This window comes from Condylura cristata, unplaced genomic scaffold (assembly GCF_000260355.1).
Source record: "Condylura cristata isolate star-nosed mole 26May11 unplaced genomic scaffold, ConCri1.0 scaffold00001, whole genome shotgun sequence".
Classification (NCBI taxonomy): Eukaryota; Metazoa; Chordata; class Mammalia; order Eulipotyphla; family Talpidae; genus Condylura; species Condylura cristata.
Genome location: NW_004567102.1, coordinates 43,541,048 through 43,560,108, shown reverse-complemented (window position 1 = coordinate 43,560,108; position 19,061 = coordinate 43,541,048). Strand labels below are relative to the sequence as shown.

Below are 19,061 nucleotides of genomic sequence, written 5' to 3'. Positions count from 1 at the left end.
CTTCTTTCTCTAACAAATGTTCCCCTTTGCTTACTTGAGCATCTGTGAAGTTCCAGCTGCAACTTCATGGAACATCAGCCTGTGGTGCTCTAGAGGCCAGGAGTCAGCCCTGCCACCACAGCCTGGAATCTGTTCATGGCTAAGAGAGTAGGCCTGAAAACTTGACATTTTGGTATCAGTAGTGGACTGTGGGTCTTTAGGTAGTGGAAGCACTGCAGTGACTATACCTTACGGAGGAAACCCTACCTTTCCAAAACTAATAAAGATGTAAACCAGTGGTACTTTAATTAAAAATACAAATTTACTGAAAAATGTAAATTTACTAGTCCATAAAAGCTTATCTTTTCTATAGTGCCTTCAATAGAGACCAAACTAGAAATGCATGTGTGTTCCTGAAGTCTTATCCAGACTAAGATCTTTCATGTTCTAGAATGATAACATCTGCAAAATAAGAATATTTCTTTCTATTATTAGCATATTCTGAATGCTAATAAATCGTGAAACATTTATTAAAGGTCATTTTAGGAAATTGTAAAAAAATGGTGTGATTCTGACTATGGGTGTTAGTGGGCTCTTTAAACTATATTTATATTACTTGAAACAACTTTATTCTGCCTATCTTCACCCTCTTCAGAAAATAATCCAGCAGCTTTATTTATCATCTTTTGTGGAACATTAGAGTTTATTTGTCTTTGTAAAACAAAATTTCCTTCTCAGACTATACTTTGACAGGTATGTACATTGATTGTTATAGTTATAACCAAATTATATGCAAACTCCACTGAATTTTTTAATACTTTAAAGTATATGTGTGTGTGTGTGTATATGTGTGTGTGTGTATATATATGCATATGACCCTAAATATATATGACCCTATATATATGTATATATATATATATATATGCATGTAACCCTAAACACAATTGCAGTTTATTATATTTCATTGTAAAAAGTATTAATGCTGTGCTAGTACTGAAGTCTTGTTGTTTCCTTAACAATACAAGTACCATTTGGAGGATGTATATGTAAGAAATGTTTCCTTTCATTTTCCTGAAGGTATGGTGCACAGGTCCCAGTGGGAGTCATGAGAACCCAGTTTTGAAAACTCCAGTTTTCTGTTAAATATGTTCTGTAAATTGTGCTTCTAAAAAGGTAGGGGGAATGTGGTAAGAGGAAAGTAGAGAAATTAAAAATCATTCCAATAAAATGGTTTAATTTATGCCTTTGCAGTTAAGCACTGCTCCTGGTTAACAGAAATACCCTTCAGCTACACAGGATTTTGGAGGGTTGGAGGGCACTCATTTGCACATAAATAGCCATTAACTGATAAATTCCCAGGGGTCTCCTGTTGCATGTTAGTGGTTCTGACCTACTTAGCTAGCTTAAATTTGTTTTACAGAATTATTATAATTCTATCCTTGGTACTTAAACTTTGTGATTAATGCATGCCTCACAATACAATTAAAGTATAATTACACAGTTTTGCAGTTTCCTATCATGGTGTTATTATTACAAAGATCGGATTTTGCAAATATTAGGAGAGTTAAGGTTTCGATATTTGTCACTTTCACTGTTATTATGTGATTATGTCAAATGGAACCTTTTATGTCTGAACAAGGGATTGAAGAGAGGTGAATTATTAAATGTAGTGTTTATTAGTTTTAGAAATGATTGGGTCAATTCATGTGTTCGTCATTCTGGTACACTGTCTAGTTTCAGAAGTCCCATTTTTACTTACCTTTCCAAATGTTTCTGAAATACAGTAGTGTTTGCATATCTTTTTCTTACAGAAGTAATGTTGGGGTCAATGTTGGAAGGCAGTAGAAAAACACCAAGATGAGTAAATAGATATGTTCTTATGAATCTGTGTCCTCATCTGTAAAATGAAAAGTTTGCACTAAAAGAGGTTGGCAAACGAAGACACTGCTGACCAAATCTGCCTGTTTTTGTACATTCATTTTGCTAAGAATTTTTTTTTATATTTAAACATTTATAAAACAAAGTGTTTAAACATTTGTGAAGAGCAAGAATATGTGACATCATATGTGGTCCACAAAATCTAAAAAAACTTTCTAGCTCCCTGATTTATGTTCCTTAAAGCACCACTCAAATATTGACATTCAGCATTAAATTATTGGTTAATTCTTAAAATGCTGATGTTTCACAGCCCTGCACATATGTTTTAGGTTTTATTTCTCATGTTTACTACTTAGAGTAATCAGTGATGTAGTATCCAATATCTGCCCATATACATCCAGCTAATGTTCTCTTGAATTTGTGAGTAATGACTGCTTTCTAAAGCTTTATAACTTGAAATTTAGCTATTAAAGAAGTTTCCAGTAGAATGAGATTGTAAGGTGTTCTTTCTATAGGGAGGAGGGAGAGGGAACACATATTAGAATACTTAACATTCTTATCTTGGAACACTTTCATACTTGTTTTCCATTTTGTGGAAAAGGTACAAATAAAGGTTTGAACTACAAAAACCATTTCTTTGAATTTTTTAAAGTTATTTTTGGCCAGGGTCTGGTATCACAGAAAAGTTTGGTATTCCCTCCTGTGTCATTGTGCACAGAATATACAGGTGACTGTTAAAGCTTAGATGTGCTTGAGTGGTAGTCAGCTACTACAGCTGGAAGAATTCAGCATCCTTTTCTTGTTAGTATGCATTAATGGTTTAAGTAATTTTAAACCATTTTTATTTGGTATTGTGGGGAAAATTTTGAGCCTTTCAAGAAAATGATGGTCAGAAAGAACTGCTTGTAAAGTTGATATGCAATCATCACATTTCTCCAAAGAGAACATGGTTGCCCTGTAATAATCAGCCTAATGAATTCAAAAATTCATTGATTGTCCTAGCTCTGGGTAGATTAGGTAGAGACTTGCTTCAAGGAGTGGAATTTATGAAATGTTTGCTGCATCTAGCAAGCAGAGCCGCTATAATACAGCTGCCTCCTTAGTGGTTTGCTTTGATCCTGTGGAATGAAAGGACAGGAGGATCAGCTCAGGTCTAAATGAGATTACAGCTGGTTCTGCAGCTTATCTGGTCTATTGCCAACTAGTGTGGCTTTGCACGTCCTAAGGGGTTTACAACAGAAACTGTTTATTGAGTATCATCGGTTTACTCAACACAAGCAGGCTAATCCTTCCCAGCCTCAGCATGTTGTAGAATTGTGCAGAAGCCAACCCAAAAGCTAGTGTAACCAGACCCTCTAGAGCCCTTTGTCTCACTCTATATTGATTTATACCTGAGTTAAAGATAGTAAAAAAAAAATAATAAAAATAAAACCAATAACGAGCCCTATTGTGAGCAAAAGGTTAATCTTACCTAAAATCTTACAAAAAGCATGTGTTAACCCTAGAAGGGACAACCTCCTTCTTCTTTTTTGCCTTTCTAGTCAAGTGGGATTTTCCAGTTTTGAATTTTGAAGAACAAGATAAGAAAAAAAGCTTAAAAGATCTTGCTAGGCCTTCCAAGTTAAATGTTTAAGTCTTTTCTAGTAGTACTATAACAAATGGCCCGTGTTTGTAATATAGGATGATTTATTCCTAAACAGTAAGTTTTTGCTTTATTTCCATTTTTCATTCTGCAATTATTTTTTTCAATGTGGCAAGCAAAATGCAAGAAAACAAGGCTGGAAGCATTAATTAAGGAAAAGGCTCAACCGCCAGGGTACGTGATCAGTAGTCATTTTGCCCTGTGGTCTCTTGATTAATAGTTTTAATCAAGGGATGGTGATTGAGACCATTATAAAAATATACCAGTTACTAATAATCCTATATGTATTTTAAGTTTTACTTTGAGTTTTACTTTGCTTTTTTCTTAGATGTTATCTTTGAACTTTGAATGAGATTTTAATTATTACAGTCTCATCCTGAATGAAGATCCTTGATATGGCTTATAGTGGAAAATGATATGGAGTCAGACAGACTTGGGTTAAAACCTGCAACCTGATTCCTTCATTTATTGATCAAGTTGTTTAACCTCTCTGAGTTATTTTTTCATCACCAAACTGGAAATGAAATCCTTTACTTTGTAGTATCTAAGAAACCAAGTGAAAAATAGAAGTAACACTGAGTTAATCAGGCCAATCAAGGCTACTGTAGATGTTCAGGAAACTGGAGCTTCATTCTCCTTGGAATCCTCTTAGTGTACTAGAAAGGATATTCAAAAGTTACATTGCCATAATCACAACACTTTTGCTGTGCATCAGAAACAGAAACACTCATTGCCATCATTAAAGGTGAATCATTTCTGTCTGTTTGCTAGAGTGGTTTACAGGTATATGGTTTTCCTTAGTGTCAGCAGTAACTACTGGAAAAGCCAGGTGTATGAAATTTAGGCTAGTTTAAAATATGTAGGAAAACCTGACTAGTTAACTGTTTATTTAAGATAAAGGTATGAGCCATAAATTTATGTCCCTCTGGCTTTAGTGATGACTCTGTTCCTTCATGCACCACAATAGATGTATAAATAATGTCAGCTGTTGTTAAGTGCTAAGTAAAGGACAAAGGCAGAATGTTTATGAAGACTTCAGTGGTCTCTCAGTTTACTTTCTCCTAATTGGCAATGAGCATGTATCCTCAGCTATATGTAAGCACAAACATGTTACTATGGAAACATTTGGAGGCTTTCTAAATGTACTATGTGATGGAATCAGCTAAGACTGATGTTTATCTTAAAAATGTAGCTTGTCCAATATTTAAACATAATGGACAAGATGTGTACCAGTTGAAAATGTAATATTTATCCAATAATTTCTGTTCTATCAAGCTTGGCTCTAAAGCAATAGGTTGTACTCATAGAGTAATAAATTTTTAGTGCATTTGGAGATAAAGGCTATTGGTGGTGATTGCTTAAACTCTTTTTGCTCAATCATCTGAATGGTGCAAATCAAAGCATTTTGTCAGACTGTGAGAAGTTTCACCTAGATATTGCTTCCCACACACGCGGGTCATCTTATAAATTACATTCACGGTTTTACAGCATAGCCGGTGCTGGAAGTTAAATTGATGCCCAGTGGTGGAACTCGTAAAACATTTTCCTGTTAACAAAACCAGGCAGAGTTGACATTGTTGATGGTGGGTTCGATCTAATAAACTATTGGTTCTAACAGAGATTTTTACTGTGTTTCAGAGGTGATGATGATACAAGTTTAGTGATCCAACAGTTCTTCTTGAATGACAGAAAATTAGCTCTACTGTCTATATTACCAAATGCTGAGAAGAGTAGAAGTAGGGGGTGACTAGAGTAATATAACCTCATGTTCTTGAAAGATGACAAATCAAAGGAACAAACTCTTTAACTGAATGCATACCTTCTTCACAGAGAAAAATGCCGATTTTTCTCAAAAAACAAACAAAAACAGTGTTAATAGCCTCTGCTGGATATTGGGAAATAACTTTGTCATTACCTTGTTCAAGTATGCAGTCCATCCTCCTTTCATAATCTTTTTACAGATGCTTTTAAGCTGATTATCATTTCTGAAAGAAAGCATTTTTGTATTTGGTTATTTTTGGGGTGGTCTATGTTCTAAAATTACTTTCCTATGAAGACTTCAAGCTTAAAGTCAAAGATTTTTAATTGTGAGCCACAACAATTTAAACAGTGGAGACAATTTTAAAATTTATTTAAAATATTTCTTCTTTGGTCATAAAACTAAGTGAAGCTTCATATTTTTCTTATTGAAGTTAATTGGTATTTCCCATTTTTACTTAAAAATCACATGGTGCTAATAAAGCCCTGCTAATTTTTATATAAACAAAGATCTTTCCAATTCATACTTTTTGAGGTGGGGTGGTTTCTTCTGTTCCTATAAACTTGTGGCACATTCATCCACAATTGGTGATCTTTCTGCAGTTTGGTTCACTTTATTAGACCACAAGTCTTTTAGCCCTTTAATATTTCTTATCCCAGTATATGCATTTTTTTTATCCTATGAGATGAGCTTTTTTGATGTACAGATAAATGTTATCAATGGTGCTAACTTCACAGATGAAACCTGTCATGTACAAATAGCATGTATCAAGCCCTAAGCATGCAGAACTAGATAAATCGGCTCATTTGCTGAAGCCTTGCAAAAAAAAATTAGTGATAGAACAAAAGCCTGTGAGGCGCTCAGCCCTAATAATAATGGAGCTTCATAATAGCCCTGACAGATCGTTGACTCAATGGTAATCTTTTCGGAAAACTTTTTTCTTCTTTATCTTTACCTACCTTTTAAAGGACTATAGTAAACTATAGTAAACATGACAAATAGTGTCTCTACAGAGAAATGTGTATGTAACCAAGTATCTGAAATAAAAATAAACTAAAATTAAGATCTTTATTGGCTGTTAAATACAGTATAAACAAGTTTATACTTTTGATGATTTTTGACAATCTTACACCTATGACTTATAATAGCTTTTTCTATAAAGAATTAAACTTTTAAGTTAGTGTATTTGGTACATAGAGATTACAGCTGGGTCACTGGTAAAAGGAGAGACACCAAGAGTAGGGAAATGTAAAGGAGGGAGAATAGGATTCAGGGTAAAATATTTAGAGGAAGCATTTAGCTTGTTAGAAAATGTATATTTACAAAGTGATCAAAGAAAGGAGATAAGATACAATTAGTAGGTTCATTTGTTTGAGATATACCTTGGGCTCTCAGTAAAAGCTTGTCTCTCATAAAACTATGTACATTTACATATATTTATAAAACTTTACACATAATTTCAATGAGGTTATAGACTTCTAAAGCATATTTACATATATGCTTTATATAATATATAATATATATACTTTATATACTTCTGTATATACTTTATGTATAGCATTATATTAAAACGGTGGCTGAACTATTATTTCTGCAAGAGTCTGGCTAGATTTTTCATGTAGAAAATTCTAAAGCATTACCTATTTTTTACTCTCTTGCATGACTAAATTTCTTTTGGAAATGATATGGTTTTTAGATCCATTATCACAATTGGCAATGGTCAGTAGTGTCTGATTGTGTAATTTATTACATTTCTTGAGTGTAAGAGAAATATTGAGGATACAAAATGCTTAAGAGGTTTTAGAAAAATTATTTATCAAAGAACACTATTTTCCTCAATGCATTAGCTATTGTGATTACACATTGGTACAATCTGTTGACAGAGAATTGAGTTTGATTTAAATGAAAAGGAAAAAAAGAGACTGGACATTTTCAATATTTATTGATACACCTCGTCCATTAAGGTAAATTATAGAGCAGATTTCACAGTGACAGGAACATTTGGGTTAATGTAGTTAAGAATCAGTCAACATTACCATTAGACCCTTACTTTTAGGAATTTATTACCACCAGTTAGGAAAAAAGTGCACACAAATGGAATTTAGTCCTAGCTAACTTGTTGCAGCATAGTTGACATCAAAAATATTTGCACTTTTACTTTTAATAGAATGATTTTGGACTTCTTTTGAAATTCACATGAAAGGCACATTCTCCCACATAATAACTGAACAGATATAGCAGGATGTGGTGTAATAATTGGGGCTATTGTTAGCAGGGAACACTGTTTTTTTTTTTTCAGAAAGCACTGCCTGGATATGAGAATAATTTTTGGATTGATTTTATTTATTAGCTTTAAAAGCTGGTCTTCATAGGGTCAGTAGCAACAATAATATCTCAGGGGAAAATTAAAATGAAATTCGAATGAAAAAAGATTAATTATTAATGGAATATGAAGGTAAATGAATAAAATTTAGAGTAAATATGGTAATAAACAAAGTGTCTCATACCTGTTTGATACCAGGTTTTCTATGCTAGATAAAAGAATAAAGTAGTTTTCCAGATGATCCTTATCTTTGCAGTTCATTTGTCCTAAAACAAATATGAACTATCACCGGGTAACTTGTAGTAAAGTGAATGAAGAAAACTTGTGATAACAAATGGAGCCTTTTTAAAATTATCCTAAATTTATTGCCTTCTAATGCTACTATACAAATTCTTCACTAAAGTCAGTGCTACATTTTTCCCTCCTCAAATGCCTTGTCCTCATATATGTTCCTTTTAAGTTGTAAATTATGTTACTCCTCTGCTTTCCTGGCTTGTCACCCCAAGTTCTTACAGCATCTTTTAAGACCCTGTATGATCTGGAACCACCTACCTGTTCATATCTCGGTCCTTTCTGTCCACATTGGGCTTTCGGCTGCTGGTCCCTTGATAATTGCTCCTTGAGCCTGTAAAACTGCCAGTATTGATACTTTTGTACCTGCTGTTTCTTCTTCCAGGAATGTCCCTTAATCTATGTGGTTCCTTCTCTTATTTATCTAGAATTTGCTCAACTGTCACTTTCTCAGACCATGTTTCCTGATTATCCTATTGAAATGTCAATTCCATTCACTTATTGTCCCCATACCTTGATTTCTTTTTATCCATAAAACTTACTACAGTGTGAAGTGGTAAACATCCCTTTAATTATCTCTTTTATTAGAATATAAGCTCCAGAATAGCAGGACAAATGAACTGCAAAGATAAGAATCATCTGGAAAGCTACTTTATTTTTTTTTATCTAGCATAGAAAACCTGTATCAAACAGGTATGAGACACTTTATTACCATATTTACTCTAAATTTTATTCAGTTACCTTCATATTCCATTAATATGTTTTGTGAAATTTATATCCTTGCTCTCTAGACATAGCAATACCTGTTGAATTATAGAATAAACGGATGAATATTTACCTTAATGTTTTTCTTTTCTCTTTCACCTCTCAAGTTCATAACCTGCCCGTTGAGAATCTAGTTCCATGCCTATTTTCTTCTGCTTCTCTCAGTGATCTTTCTTCTCTGAGTTGGTATGAAATTCATAGTTTGTTTTACAGCTACAGAGTAGAGTAATGGTATTCAACCCACCTCTTTTACAGAATTATGTATGGTCTTGCTGCTCGGTGTGGCCTATGCACAGCTATTATATAGCCATTTCCTCATCTATTGCAAGAATTAGATAGTGCATATTGAATAAATGAAGTTTTTACTGTCAACCAGAAAATCAACAATTATTATTGAAATAGATGTGTCAGCCCTATTCTGAATGTTTGACTTTAATTAACTCATTGTGTCTTGTGGGCACGTTTGTCGTCCACATTTTATAGACCAGGAAAGTGACTGCCTCAGGAGTGGCTGTTGACAAGCAGCCTCTGCCCCATTGAGATGTCGCTGTCAAGCCCTTCCCAGACCTGCTAAGTGAGAATGCCAAGGCTTCAGGCTTGAGGATGCAGAAAGATCAGTAGTCTTTTTAGAAAGTTCTACTGACGATTTTGATGGTAGTCAGATTAAGAACTACTGAGGTAGACCCTTGCATCATGAAATGAAGTAAAACATCACTGCAAATAAGTGATTTGAGACCCAAATCATCTACTAATACATAACTAATGAAACTGTAAGGGTATTTCCTAAAATTAATCATGTTTTACTGACATTTTCATACTACACTAATCTTGGGGTAGGGGCTCACAGCCTCATTTTAAGTATTTCACCAGTATTGTTCTATAAAACCACATGGCAGTGTTACTACGAGCATAATTATTAAGCTCAATGCTGGAATCCCAATTTATTCTCTTTTCCCTTTCAGATCAGCTCAATCATGGGCCACAGGAAAATTTTAAATTGCCACCTATCATTGATCTTTGGGATCCCTATAGAGTAGTCTGTACTTCCCCAGGAAGTTAAACCCTGTTGAATAAGCATCTGATATGTCTGCTAGGATTGGATGTTAGACTATGTTTTAACTGCTATTATTTGGAATTTAGTATATGAGTGAATGCAGATGTGGTAGATTTAAAACATTTATTTGAGTAGTAAAATATTTGAAGTTACTGTAGCATAATGGTGTATAGTAGCAGGCTGCCTGGGTTCAAATTCTGGCTCTGCTGCTTACTAACAGGATAACTCAGTCAAGCTATTTCTCTTCTCTGTGGTTAGAGTCTTTGTTGTACATATTAGGGAGAAAATTAGTACTTGTAGAGTTAAATTAATAATTAAAACTGACATATATATTTTCCCATCCAAGTACTGACCATGCCTGACCCTGCTTTAGCTTCTGAGATCAGATAAGATCAGACGCATTCAGGGTGGTATGACATATTCAGACTGTAGATGACATATGTATTCTCAATAAACAATCTTTGATTCTCTGGCCAACAGTAAAAACTGTTGCATATATTGGATAGATCTCATTAAGTCCTTGCACTACATGAAGAAATGGCCGTGCATCTAGAAGCTGATGAATAAAGTTATATTCTGGTCAGTCTGACTCTAAAAGTCCATGTTTTTCTAGATAATGCTCTATTGCATTACCTGTTAAAGGTTAGAAGTTAAAAGCAATAGAAGCATATTTAATTGTCTTATAGGCTTGCAAAGTATTTTTACATAAGTGATATGATTTGATTCTTTATCTCTTCCATAGAAAATATCAGAACATTAGTCCCATTTAATAGATTGCAATAGAAAAAAAAGCAGCCATCAAAACTTATTTTCTTGACCTCACTTTTTCACTCAATCATCCACTGCCTCCCTCCTCCACAGACACACCAGGCATATTGAGGCAGGTTTTGCAGGGCAGTACTGCAAATGATGAACAGGTTGCGCCTTCCCAGCATGTCTATTTAGGGAACACTCTCCCTGAAAAGTTGTACACATGCAGAATTGTGAGTTAGGATTCAAGTTACCCTTATCTCATTGTGAGGCTTTGCAAGTCTTTATCCCCAGATGCTGTATTTTTTTCTCATTTTTTCAAAAATTTTTAGATTTTTGAACTTTTGAATGAAATCAGGATTGAATTTGATGATTTTTAGGGTATCTTCAGCTTTAAATTTTGTGTTTTTTTTTTTTTTTTTCAGAAACTGTCATTTTTTTTTCTGAATATCTAAGCACATTATAGTTCTATTTTATGGATGTGAAAGACAAGACAATTAAAAGTACCTAAGATTTTTTAATGAGAGTTTAGCTTCAACTAAAAATGGGTGTAAGTTATTCTCATTCCCACCCAGCTTTCTTTTAGATCAATCAAATACTTGGTATAATTGTCCTCAGTAGTGTAGAACAACTTTTTAATGGAAAATTTCCCATTATGTCGTCGCTAATATAGATTCAAGTTACCAAGTTTGGCATAGAAATAAGAAAGGAATTCAGTTATTAGCTTATTTTAATTCCTTGCTTTTACTAGTTCTTACCATTTGCATCTATTATAATTTGCTTTTTTCTGAGGTCATTGATAAATGGTCCGTGAATATGGCAACAGAGAATTTTTCTTTAAAGTTTGAGTCATAATGTATTAGAAATATACACAGACACCTGTGACTAACAGACGAGTGATGTGTGGGATGTCTTACCCTACTCCATAAATATCAGTTGCAGGAAAAATAAGACATTTGAAGATTAGAAGTAAAACCTAGAAGCCCGCCTAGGAGGTACTAAACAATAGAAATTACCAAAAGCCAGGCTGACACTAGAAATTAGCCTCATTCAGGTGCAGGGTTTCAGCATCTCTGGTATAATAAATGCATCGGCACACTTCCATAGCGATGGGGGCTTGGGGGGGGTGTCAAGTGAATATGTGCGGTTCAAGATAAAACATGAAACAAATCTTTGAAAGTTGGGCAAAAGCGCATTCAGATGCCAAAATCAGGAAAGTCTTTGACCATAATATTGAGGTAAGGAGACAGGATAGTACTGGTAAGTGAGAAAGAGTTAAGTATAAAGTTTGGGTAGCTGCATTACGTAATGATAGTGATTTCTAATCATTTTCAAGGATGTTATTATTTAATTCAGTCCCTAAAAAGGTGATTATAACAAATGATTGTTTCCTTCCATGATTCCTGAGAAAACAGAAATTAGGAAATGACTCATTTTCTTTGCAGTCAGACAGCTCTGAATATATTTACTAGCAACCACTTGTGTTACTTAACACAAATTACTTCTTTTGCCTCCATTTCCTCATTTATGAGATTTGAATAATAATCGTTATGTACCTGGAAATAATTTTTATAAATCACTTAGTGTTTGTGATATGGTAAATAACAATAAGTGCTAAATGTTGCTATTGTTTCTATGAGTGCTGCAATTTAAATAACTTAATATTCAGCAAATTTTATTTTCTACTATATTGGTATGTGTTATATCTTCTAGACTATAAGTGGGCTGGTCATGATTGTGTATTTCCACAAGCTTGCATCCAAAATGATTTATCTCATGTTAGTCTGTCTTTACTCAGAACATTTGCCGAGTATTAGGAGATTTCACATATCTTATGGTATTTCTTTTAATTTTTGACTGAAATCAATTTTTGTGTGTGCTATAAATCTACTTTTATATTTTTCTACAGTTTGTTGAAAAATATAAGCAAGTTTACAAAATAACCAAAACATCTAGAATAGTATTTTCTATGGATTTCATGTGTGTTTTCTTTTACATTGTTACCCATAGCAAAAGATCTTTCAAATAGTTGCACTTTCATAAATATACCTTTGGTCATTATCGCTAATACATTTCTTTTTCAATAGTGTTGTATAGCTTTCTGTTTCAGAATATATAGTTTAAAAAATTATGTGTGTTTTTAAGGGTATTTCTGACTTTTGCCTATAGTGTAGAATTTGATTCTTCCTTCAGATTCCCATAACAGAACATCCTTGGCATTTCCTAAACAAACTATCAAGCAGAAAATATTTTATATAATTCCAGTTAAAAAGTTCTTTTTAAAGGAAAATACTAAATAGATTTTTTAAGAGCTCTAAATCAAATTTCTGTAGTAATTCCTATTTGCACACTCCCAGTTAATGCTACATTTTGTTCTGGAGAGGTCAGAGGTAGTTCAGTTTTGTTAGCCTTTTACTAAATTGGTTTGAATGCATTTTTTTTAAATCTCTTTTTACAGTTTTTCCTAATACAGATTCCTGGTGTTGCTCCTGCCATTTCACAAGGCAAAGTTACTTGTGGCTTTCTAATCTCCTCTTAAGCTTAATGTAATTTCTTTAACACTAGAAGATAGAGACGAAAATTTATCAATGTTTAAATTGTGTACATGGTCTTAGTGTGAAAAAGAAAATGTGGGCTTCAGAGCCAGATAGAGGTTTCAGATTGAGGGATCCGCCCTTTGTAGCCATGTGACTTTTGGGCATATTATATAATTTATATATACCTCTTATAAGCTCTCATCTGTAAAAGAGTATTAAAATGATTCCCATCTCATAGAACTGTTTTGATTTTTTTAAAGACATTTTATTTATGCTTACAGAACTGGGATATAGGCCAGAAGTGCAGGGGTGGTAAGAGGATTCACCAGAGACAGAAGGGGGAGCAGAACAGGCAAATCTACTGAAGTACACTGCTGAGGGGAGCAACAGGTGGGTCAGGAGAGGTCTGCCTCGCCTTGTGTGTTAGCTTCCTGGTGTGGGGTTGAACTGGTGCTGCAGTAGCTTCTGAGAGCTTCATAATGTGGTGCTTTAACCCATTGCGCCTCCAGGGAGAGCCTCAAATTGTTTTGATTTTTAATTAAAAGTTTCTAGCACATAAAGGATGATCAGAAATGAAAAATATTTCTAGGGGATAGGTTTGTTTTTTAAGTATTTTATTTATGCATACTAGAACTGGGGTGTAGGCCAGAGGTGCAGGAAATGAGAAGATTCACCAGAGACAGTGGGGAGCAGAACAGCAGATCTACTGAAAGACACTGCTGAGGGAGGAGACAGGAGAAGTCTTCTGTACCATGAGTTTGATCTCTGGCTGGGATCAAACTCATGCCGCAATGACTGGCCATTGCTTGATACTGCTGAGAATTTAATTAAATCCTGTGCAGCCAGAGAGGCCCCTTTAGGAAATAGGTTTTAATAAAGAAGGTAGATTGTTGAGAAACAGCAAAGTCCATCCTACCCCATACACAATAAGTAATTTAGCATCTTTTATCAGTATACATTGAAAAAGCTATAAATTTTTGTTCATATGTTGGTATTATTTTACATGAACTCCAGTACTTTGCTATGTAATCATAAACTTTGCTAATATAGGCAGCTGATTAGTTGCTAAATGGATTGTAGTGATTTAATACTCATCTTACTCAAAATAAAGGACTCTAGCCACTAGTTCAAAGTGAAAGCATATCAGGCCGAGCTTTAAACAGAGATGATATAGCAGATATTTGGTTAAGTTCTGTATCTTGCTTAGTTATTTTGACATCTACTTGTTTATCTTACATAAACTGATGTAAAACATCTGGAATTTGGGAATTAAAGTCATGCTCCTTTTTTCTTTAAAAAAAGTATGAACCTATTTTTCTTCATGGAATACTTATTACTAATACTGAAATAATGATCATTGTTCACTGTTTTCTGTATACTTAAAAAAAGTAGATTTGAGAATGGCATCCATGAGTTATGCCCACTGTGCTTTTATGGCAGGAGTAATATCATGGCTCTTCATTTAGTTTTAAATGAGCATAATTGTGGCAGCGCTCCTCCTCAGACTGCCCGTCTATGTCTGTATAGGCACCCCTTTTAACAAACCTGTCCTTTTTAAATGAAGCTCTCTCTGCCCAGTTGTATTTCTGCAAACTTATTTTCTCCTTTCCTTTTTTTCCTAAACCTAGCCTTCTGGTATAGAAATAAACAAATAAATGCTCACAATTTTGGACCCTCCCTGGTGGTGCAGGGGTTAAAGCACAGCACAAAGAAGCTAAAGCCACTTCTGCATGAGTTCAATTCCCGCTTGCCCCGGAGGTGACCACGTGGCGTGGCAGACATCTCCTGACCCGCCCGCTGCTCCCCTCAGCAGTGTACTTCGTCGATCTCCCCGTTCTGTTCCCCACTCTGTCTCTAGTGAAGCCTCTCGCCACCCCTGTGCCTCTGGCCTGTACCCCAGTTCTGTGTGCACAAATAAATAAATCTTTAAAAACAAAATGCTCACAATTTTAATTGCTGGACATGTTACATAAGTGCCTTCTATTCCAGATTACTAGGAAAATCTTAGTATTCCCCCTCTTACTGTTTCTGTTAAGGTCTAGAGATATCTAAATTTTCAGGTCAGTTACGAACAGAAGGTAAGTAGATGAATCAAAATTGGGGGCAGTATTAAATTCATATATTATTATTTTATGGCAAAAATACTTTTTATCATTTTTTACTAAATAAGAAAATTATTTCATTTAAAATACCACACATAGGCCAGGTGCAGCTTACCTCTTGGCACATCCACATCCTAAAGCTCTCAGGAGAGAATGGTTTAAAAACTTGTTTTCATGTCTAGAATATAAGTAAAATCAGTTGTCATAGTGAGTTGCAAAATGTAGACCTTCAATCTGAAGCTGCCTGTTTCTCATTTGGATCTGACATATTAAAAAGCATATAATTAATGGTTGACATTAGTAATTAACATTAACTTTATGGTGCTTAATATGCCATCATTCATCCATCAAGTAACCAGAAATGCAGAATGTCATGGCATAAAGGTTTTAATTATATAAAATGGCCCTTCAGTTTTTATATGGTATAAACACTAAAAACCCCAGATGTATTCAAACATTTTTGTAAGCATTTGTTAGGTGTTAGCTATATTTTTATTTCTTTTCAGGAGTATGCATCAACAATTGTGTCAAGAACTTCAAAGGGCGAATGGAAACCTGATTGTACAGTCTTCATTATCAGCTAAAGAGCGCCACCTTGCTGCAGCTGCCAGTGCCCTGTGGAAACATTTCTTTTCATTTTTGAAGAGTCAGAGAATGTCACAGATTGTACCGCTCTCACAACTTGCAGATGCAGCGGCTGGTCAGTGTTGTTAATTTGCTAAATAGGTTCTCCCTTTGCAAAATCCATTATTTTTTTCTTGTGTTTGCTTCTTAACAGACTGTTATTTTGACAACCAAGTTTAGGAATTACATATTTTTAAATTAGGCTCCTTCAATTTGTTTATCATTTTCCTCTCAGTAAAGGTAAAAATTGCGTGATGTTTTGTTAAAAAGAAATAATTTTTAATATATTAAGTGCTTCCTATGAATGCAATATTGGGAAATTTGATAGTTTCTGGTCAAGTAGTTTATTTTCAAATTGTATGTGCAGATATCTAGATATAAAATTAAACTACTTATATAAAAAACAAAGAGTATAGCATGAATTCTGTTTCAAAAACTTTTAAAATCAGAATATGTTTAACATATAGAATGCTTTTTTCCTGACTTCTGGATTTTATTTTAGGTTGCAGTTTTTTGCTTAACTTGATTATTAATCTATGAACATATCCTTAACAAAAAGCCAGTAGCATTCTCAAGGGAACATTTTACCCAGTATATGGTTAGATATACTGGAATAGACAAAGCAATATGGTGAATGCGTGTTTTTAAATGCAATTTATATGAAGGGATTTAATGTATTTAAATGTAATAGTTTTAAAAACTTAACCTCTAACCATGGTTATTTTACCATGGTTTAAGTGAGGAAAGCTGAGATAAAAGCACTACATAAAAGACTGAGGAATTCAAAGATCTTGAATTCTGGTAGCACTTCCATAATTAAGACTTCTACAATGATAGATTGAAGAATTGTGACACAGCAATGGTTTTCCAACTACTATAATGTCTATGAAGATAAATATTGATATTCAGTCAACTTAACCAAAGCAGTCATTACTAGCTGATATGACTTATCTTTCTTCCATTCATCATTTCAACTCCCAGTCACTGAACAAAATGATATTGTAAAAGTTTAGTCATTGTCCTAAGTGCTGAAAGTAAATGGTATATTTAAAGCAAACTGTGTGTGAGTATGTTGTACATTTTGCACTACAGGCTTGATGGTTGGAAGGGAAAAATTTCCTGCATTAAAAAAGTCATTGCATACCCACTTTTATTGCCATTAGGGATGTGCCAGGTAGGAGCGGGGCAGCAGAAAACTACAATTTTTCTTCTTACGTATGTGCTTCATGTTCTCATGGAATTTATTGTGTGATGTGGGGAAAGGATAATAAATACATGCATAAAATGTGTAACATGTTAGATGGTGTTAAGTGTTTTGGAGAAAAGCAAATATATAGAAGGGAATAGGGAATGTCAGGGGCAGGTTGTAATTTTAAATGGAACTATCAGCTATTAGGAAAGCCTGAGCAAAGAGAGCCCAATGCTGAGCAGAAATCAAGACCAGAGCATATCTGGTGTCTTTAAGGAACACTAGGGAAACCATTAAAGGTTATGTAAAGTAGGAAAAAGAGAATAGTGAGAAATGTGACCAAATGTGAGAGCTAGTTTGTGTTCTGCCTTATATACAATTTTAAAGAAGTTTGATTTTGTAGAGACAAGTTGGAAAGTTTTGAGCAGAGGAATTCCGTCTGCTGCTATACTGAGAATAGGAAATAAGGAGGCCATGAGGAAAACAGTGTGCCAGTTAGGCAACTGTTACATCCCTCCAGTAATGTGCAGCTTGGGTCAAGGTGGTAAGAAATGGTTAGATTACATATCGGAAGGTAAAGAAAGCATTTTGAAGGTAGAGGAGGTAAATTTTTCTAATTGGGTATAGATAGTAAGCAAAATAAAGTATTCCCCACTTTCTGAATAAGGAAGACTGTGACAGATGTGATTTTATAGCAGAAAACTAAGATTGTATTGTTGAATTTTTTTTTTAGATATGCATCAAAATCCACTTAAAGATGTTAGTCTTGCATAATAAGATAGGGATTCAGGGAAAAGGTCTAACCTAGAGATTTAAATTTGGAAACTATACTATATAGTCTTTATTAAAGCAATAAACTGAATGAGACTACAATAGTCAGTATTGGTGGAAGAGAAAAGCTTTGAGTACTAGTCTCTAGGATATTCACAGGCTCAGATTTCTAAGATAAAGAGGAATCATAAAAGATTATAGAGGAGTATCCATGAGGTAAGAAGGAATCAAAGAAATCATGGAACCTTAGCAGTAAATGAAAGAGTATTTCAAGGAAGAAGCCTGATCCGTAGCTAGCCTGCTATTATGGGTAAAGTAAAAGTCCTGAAAGTTAGTCATTGTTTTTAATAAGCAGGGTAAAGGGTAGGAGTTAGTCATTGATGATCCTGAAAAGCAGTTTTAGCGTAATAATAGCTGAAAAGACCTGATTAAGATGAGTCAAGAGAAAATGTGAGAAGGAATTGCAGTCTACAGATGGAGATTGATCTTTTTTGAGTTTCAAATAAAAGTTGGGATGGTAGCTGAGTGGGGAGTGAAGTTAGAGATTTTCTATTAATAATTTGAAGATATTTTAGCATATTTACAATATTAGCAGGTATGTTCTAGAGTGAGGGAAAATAAGGATGCAACAGCATCACCTGCATTTCAAGCCTTTAATGGATCCCCATAGAGGACCTGGCCTGGGGTAGGGGAAGAACAGCCACGGTAAATGCACCTGGATGGAGATCGCTGGGTAGATGAGGTGCAGCTTCTGGTAGTTCTGTCATGTTTCTTACTACTCTCTGGTGTAGTGAGTGATTGGGTCACTTTCATTACCTGAAAGAAGATGGAGAGGAGAGATGCTGGTGGCAAGAGAAAGGAGAGAAGAGTAAAATATCAAATGAAGTAGAGAAAGGTAGTGGGAATGCCAGCTGGCTCTAAGGACCCATATAAAGTTTGTAGTCAAACTTAAAATGAGATCAGTCAGCAGGTTGTTCTCCAGCCATTTATAGTGGTACAGGTGCATATGGAGAGAAGATCTAGAGCTGGAATTAAACAGATGGGGTTTTTTCCAGGCAAGTACAACAAATCATACATAAAGTGAGGTAGTTGAAGGTGTGCACAAACGAGTATAATGGACCATGCAATCATGCTGCCTAAATGGAGGAGAAAGGCATGAAGATACAGGGGTGGAACAGGGGAAAAGGTAGAACTTCTGGAAAGAGAAGTTCCAGAAACTGATAGTGTATTGGAAGCAAAAGCATCGTGGATTGGGACAGGAGTTAGCTGTTATAATAACTGTAAGCTGCAATCTTCGAGAAATGAGCAGGGCTGAGCTAGCAGTTAGAAGCTGAATGCAGTAGGAGAGTTTGTGATTAATGTAATCTAATGATAGGAGATTCAAAGCCAGAAGTTTG

The 19,061-nt window shown here is 34.6% G+C and overlaps 1 protein-coding gene across 1 annotated transcript in view; it reads left to right on the top strand.

The window, feature by feature from the left end:
• The window catches only part of MMS22L (MMS22-like, DNA repair protein), a 92,262-nt gene that overhangs the window by 53,144 nt on the left and 20,057 nt on the right, over positions 1 to 19,061 (top strand). The window contains exon 15 of the mRNA XM_004674069.2: positions 15,587 to 15,780. Within this exon, the coding sequence (XP_004674126.1) occupies positions 15,587 to 15,780 (194 nt within the window). The remainder of the gene's footprint in view (positions 1 to 15,586; positions 15,781 to 19,061) is intronic.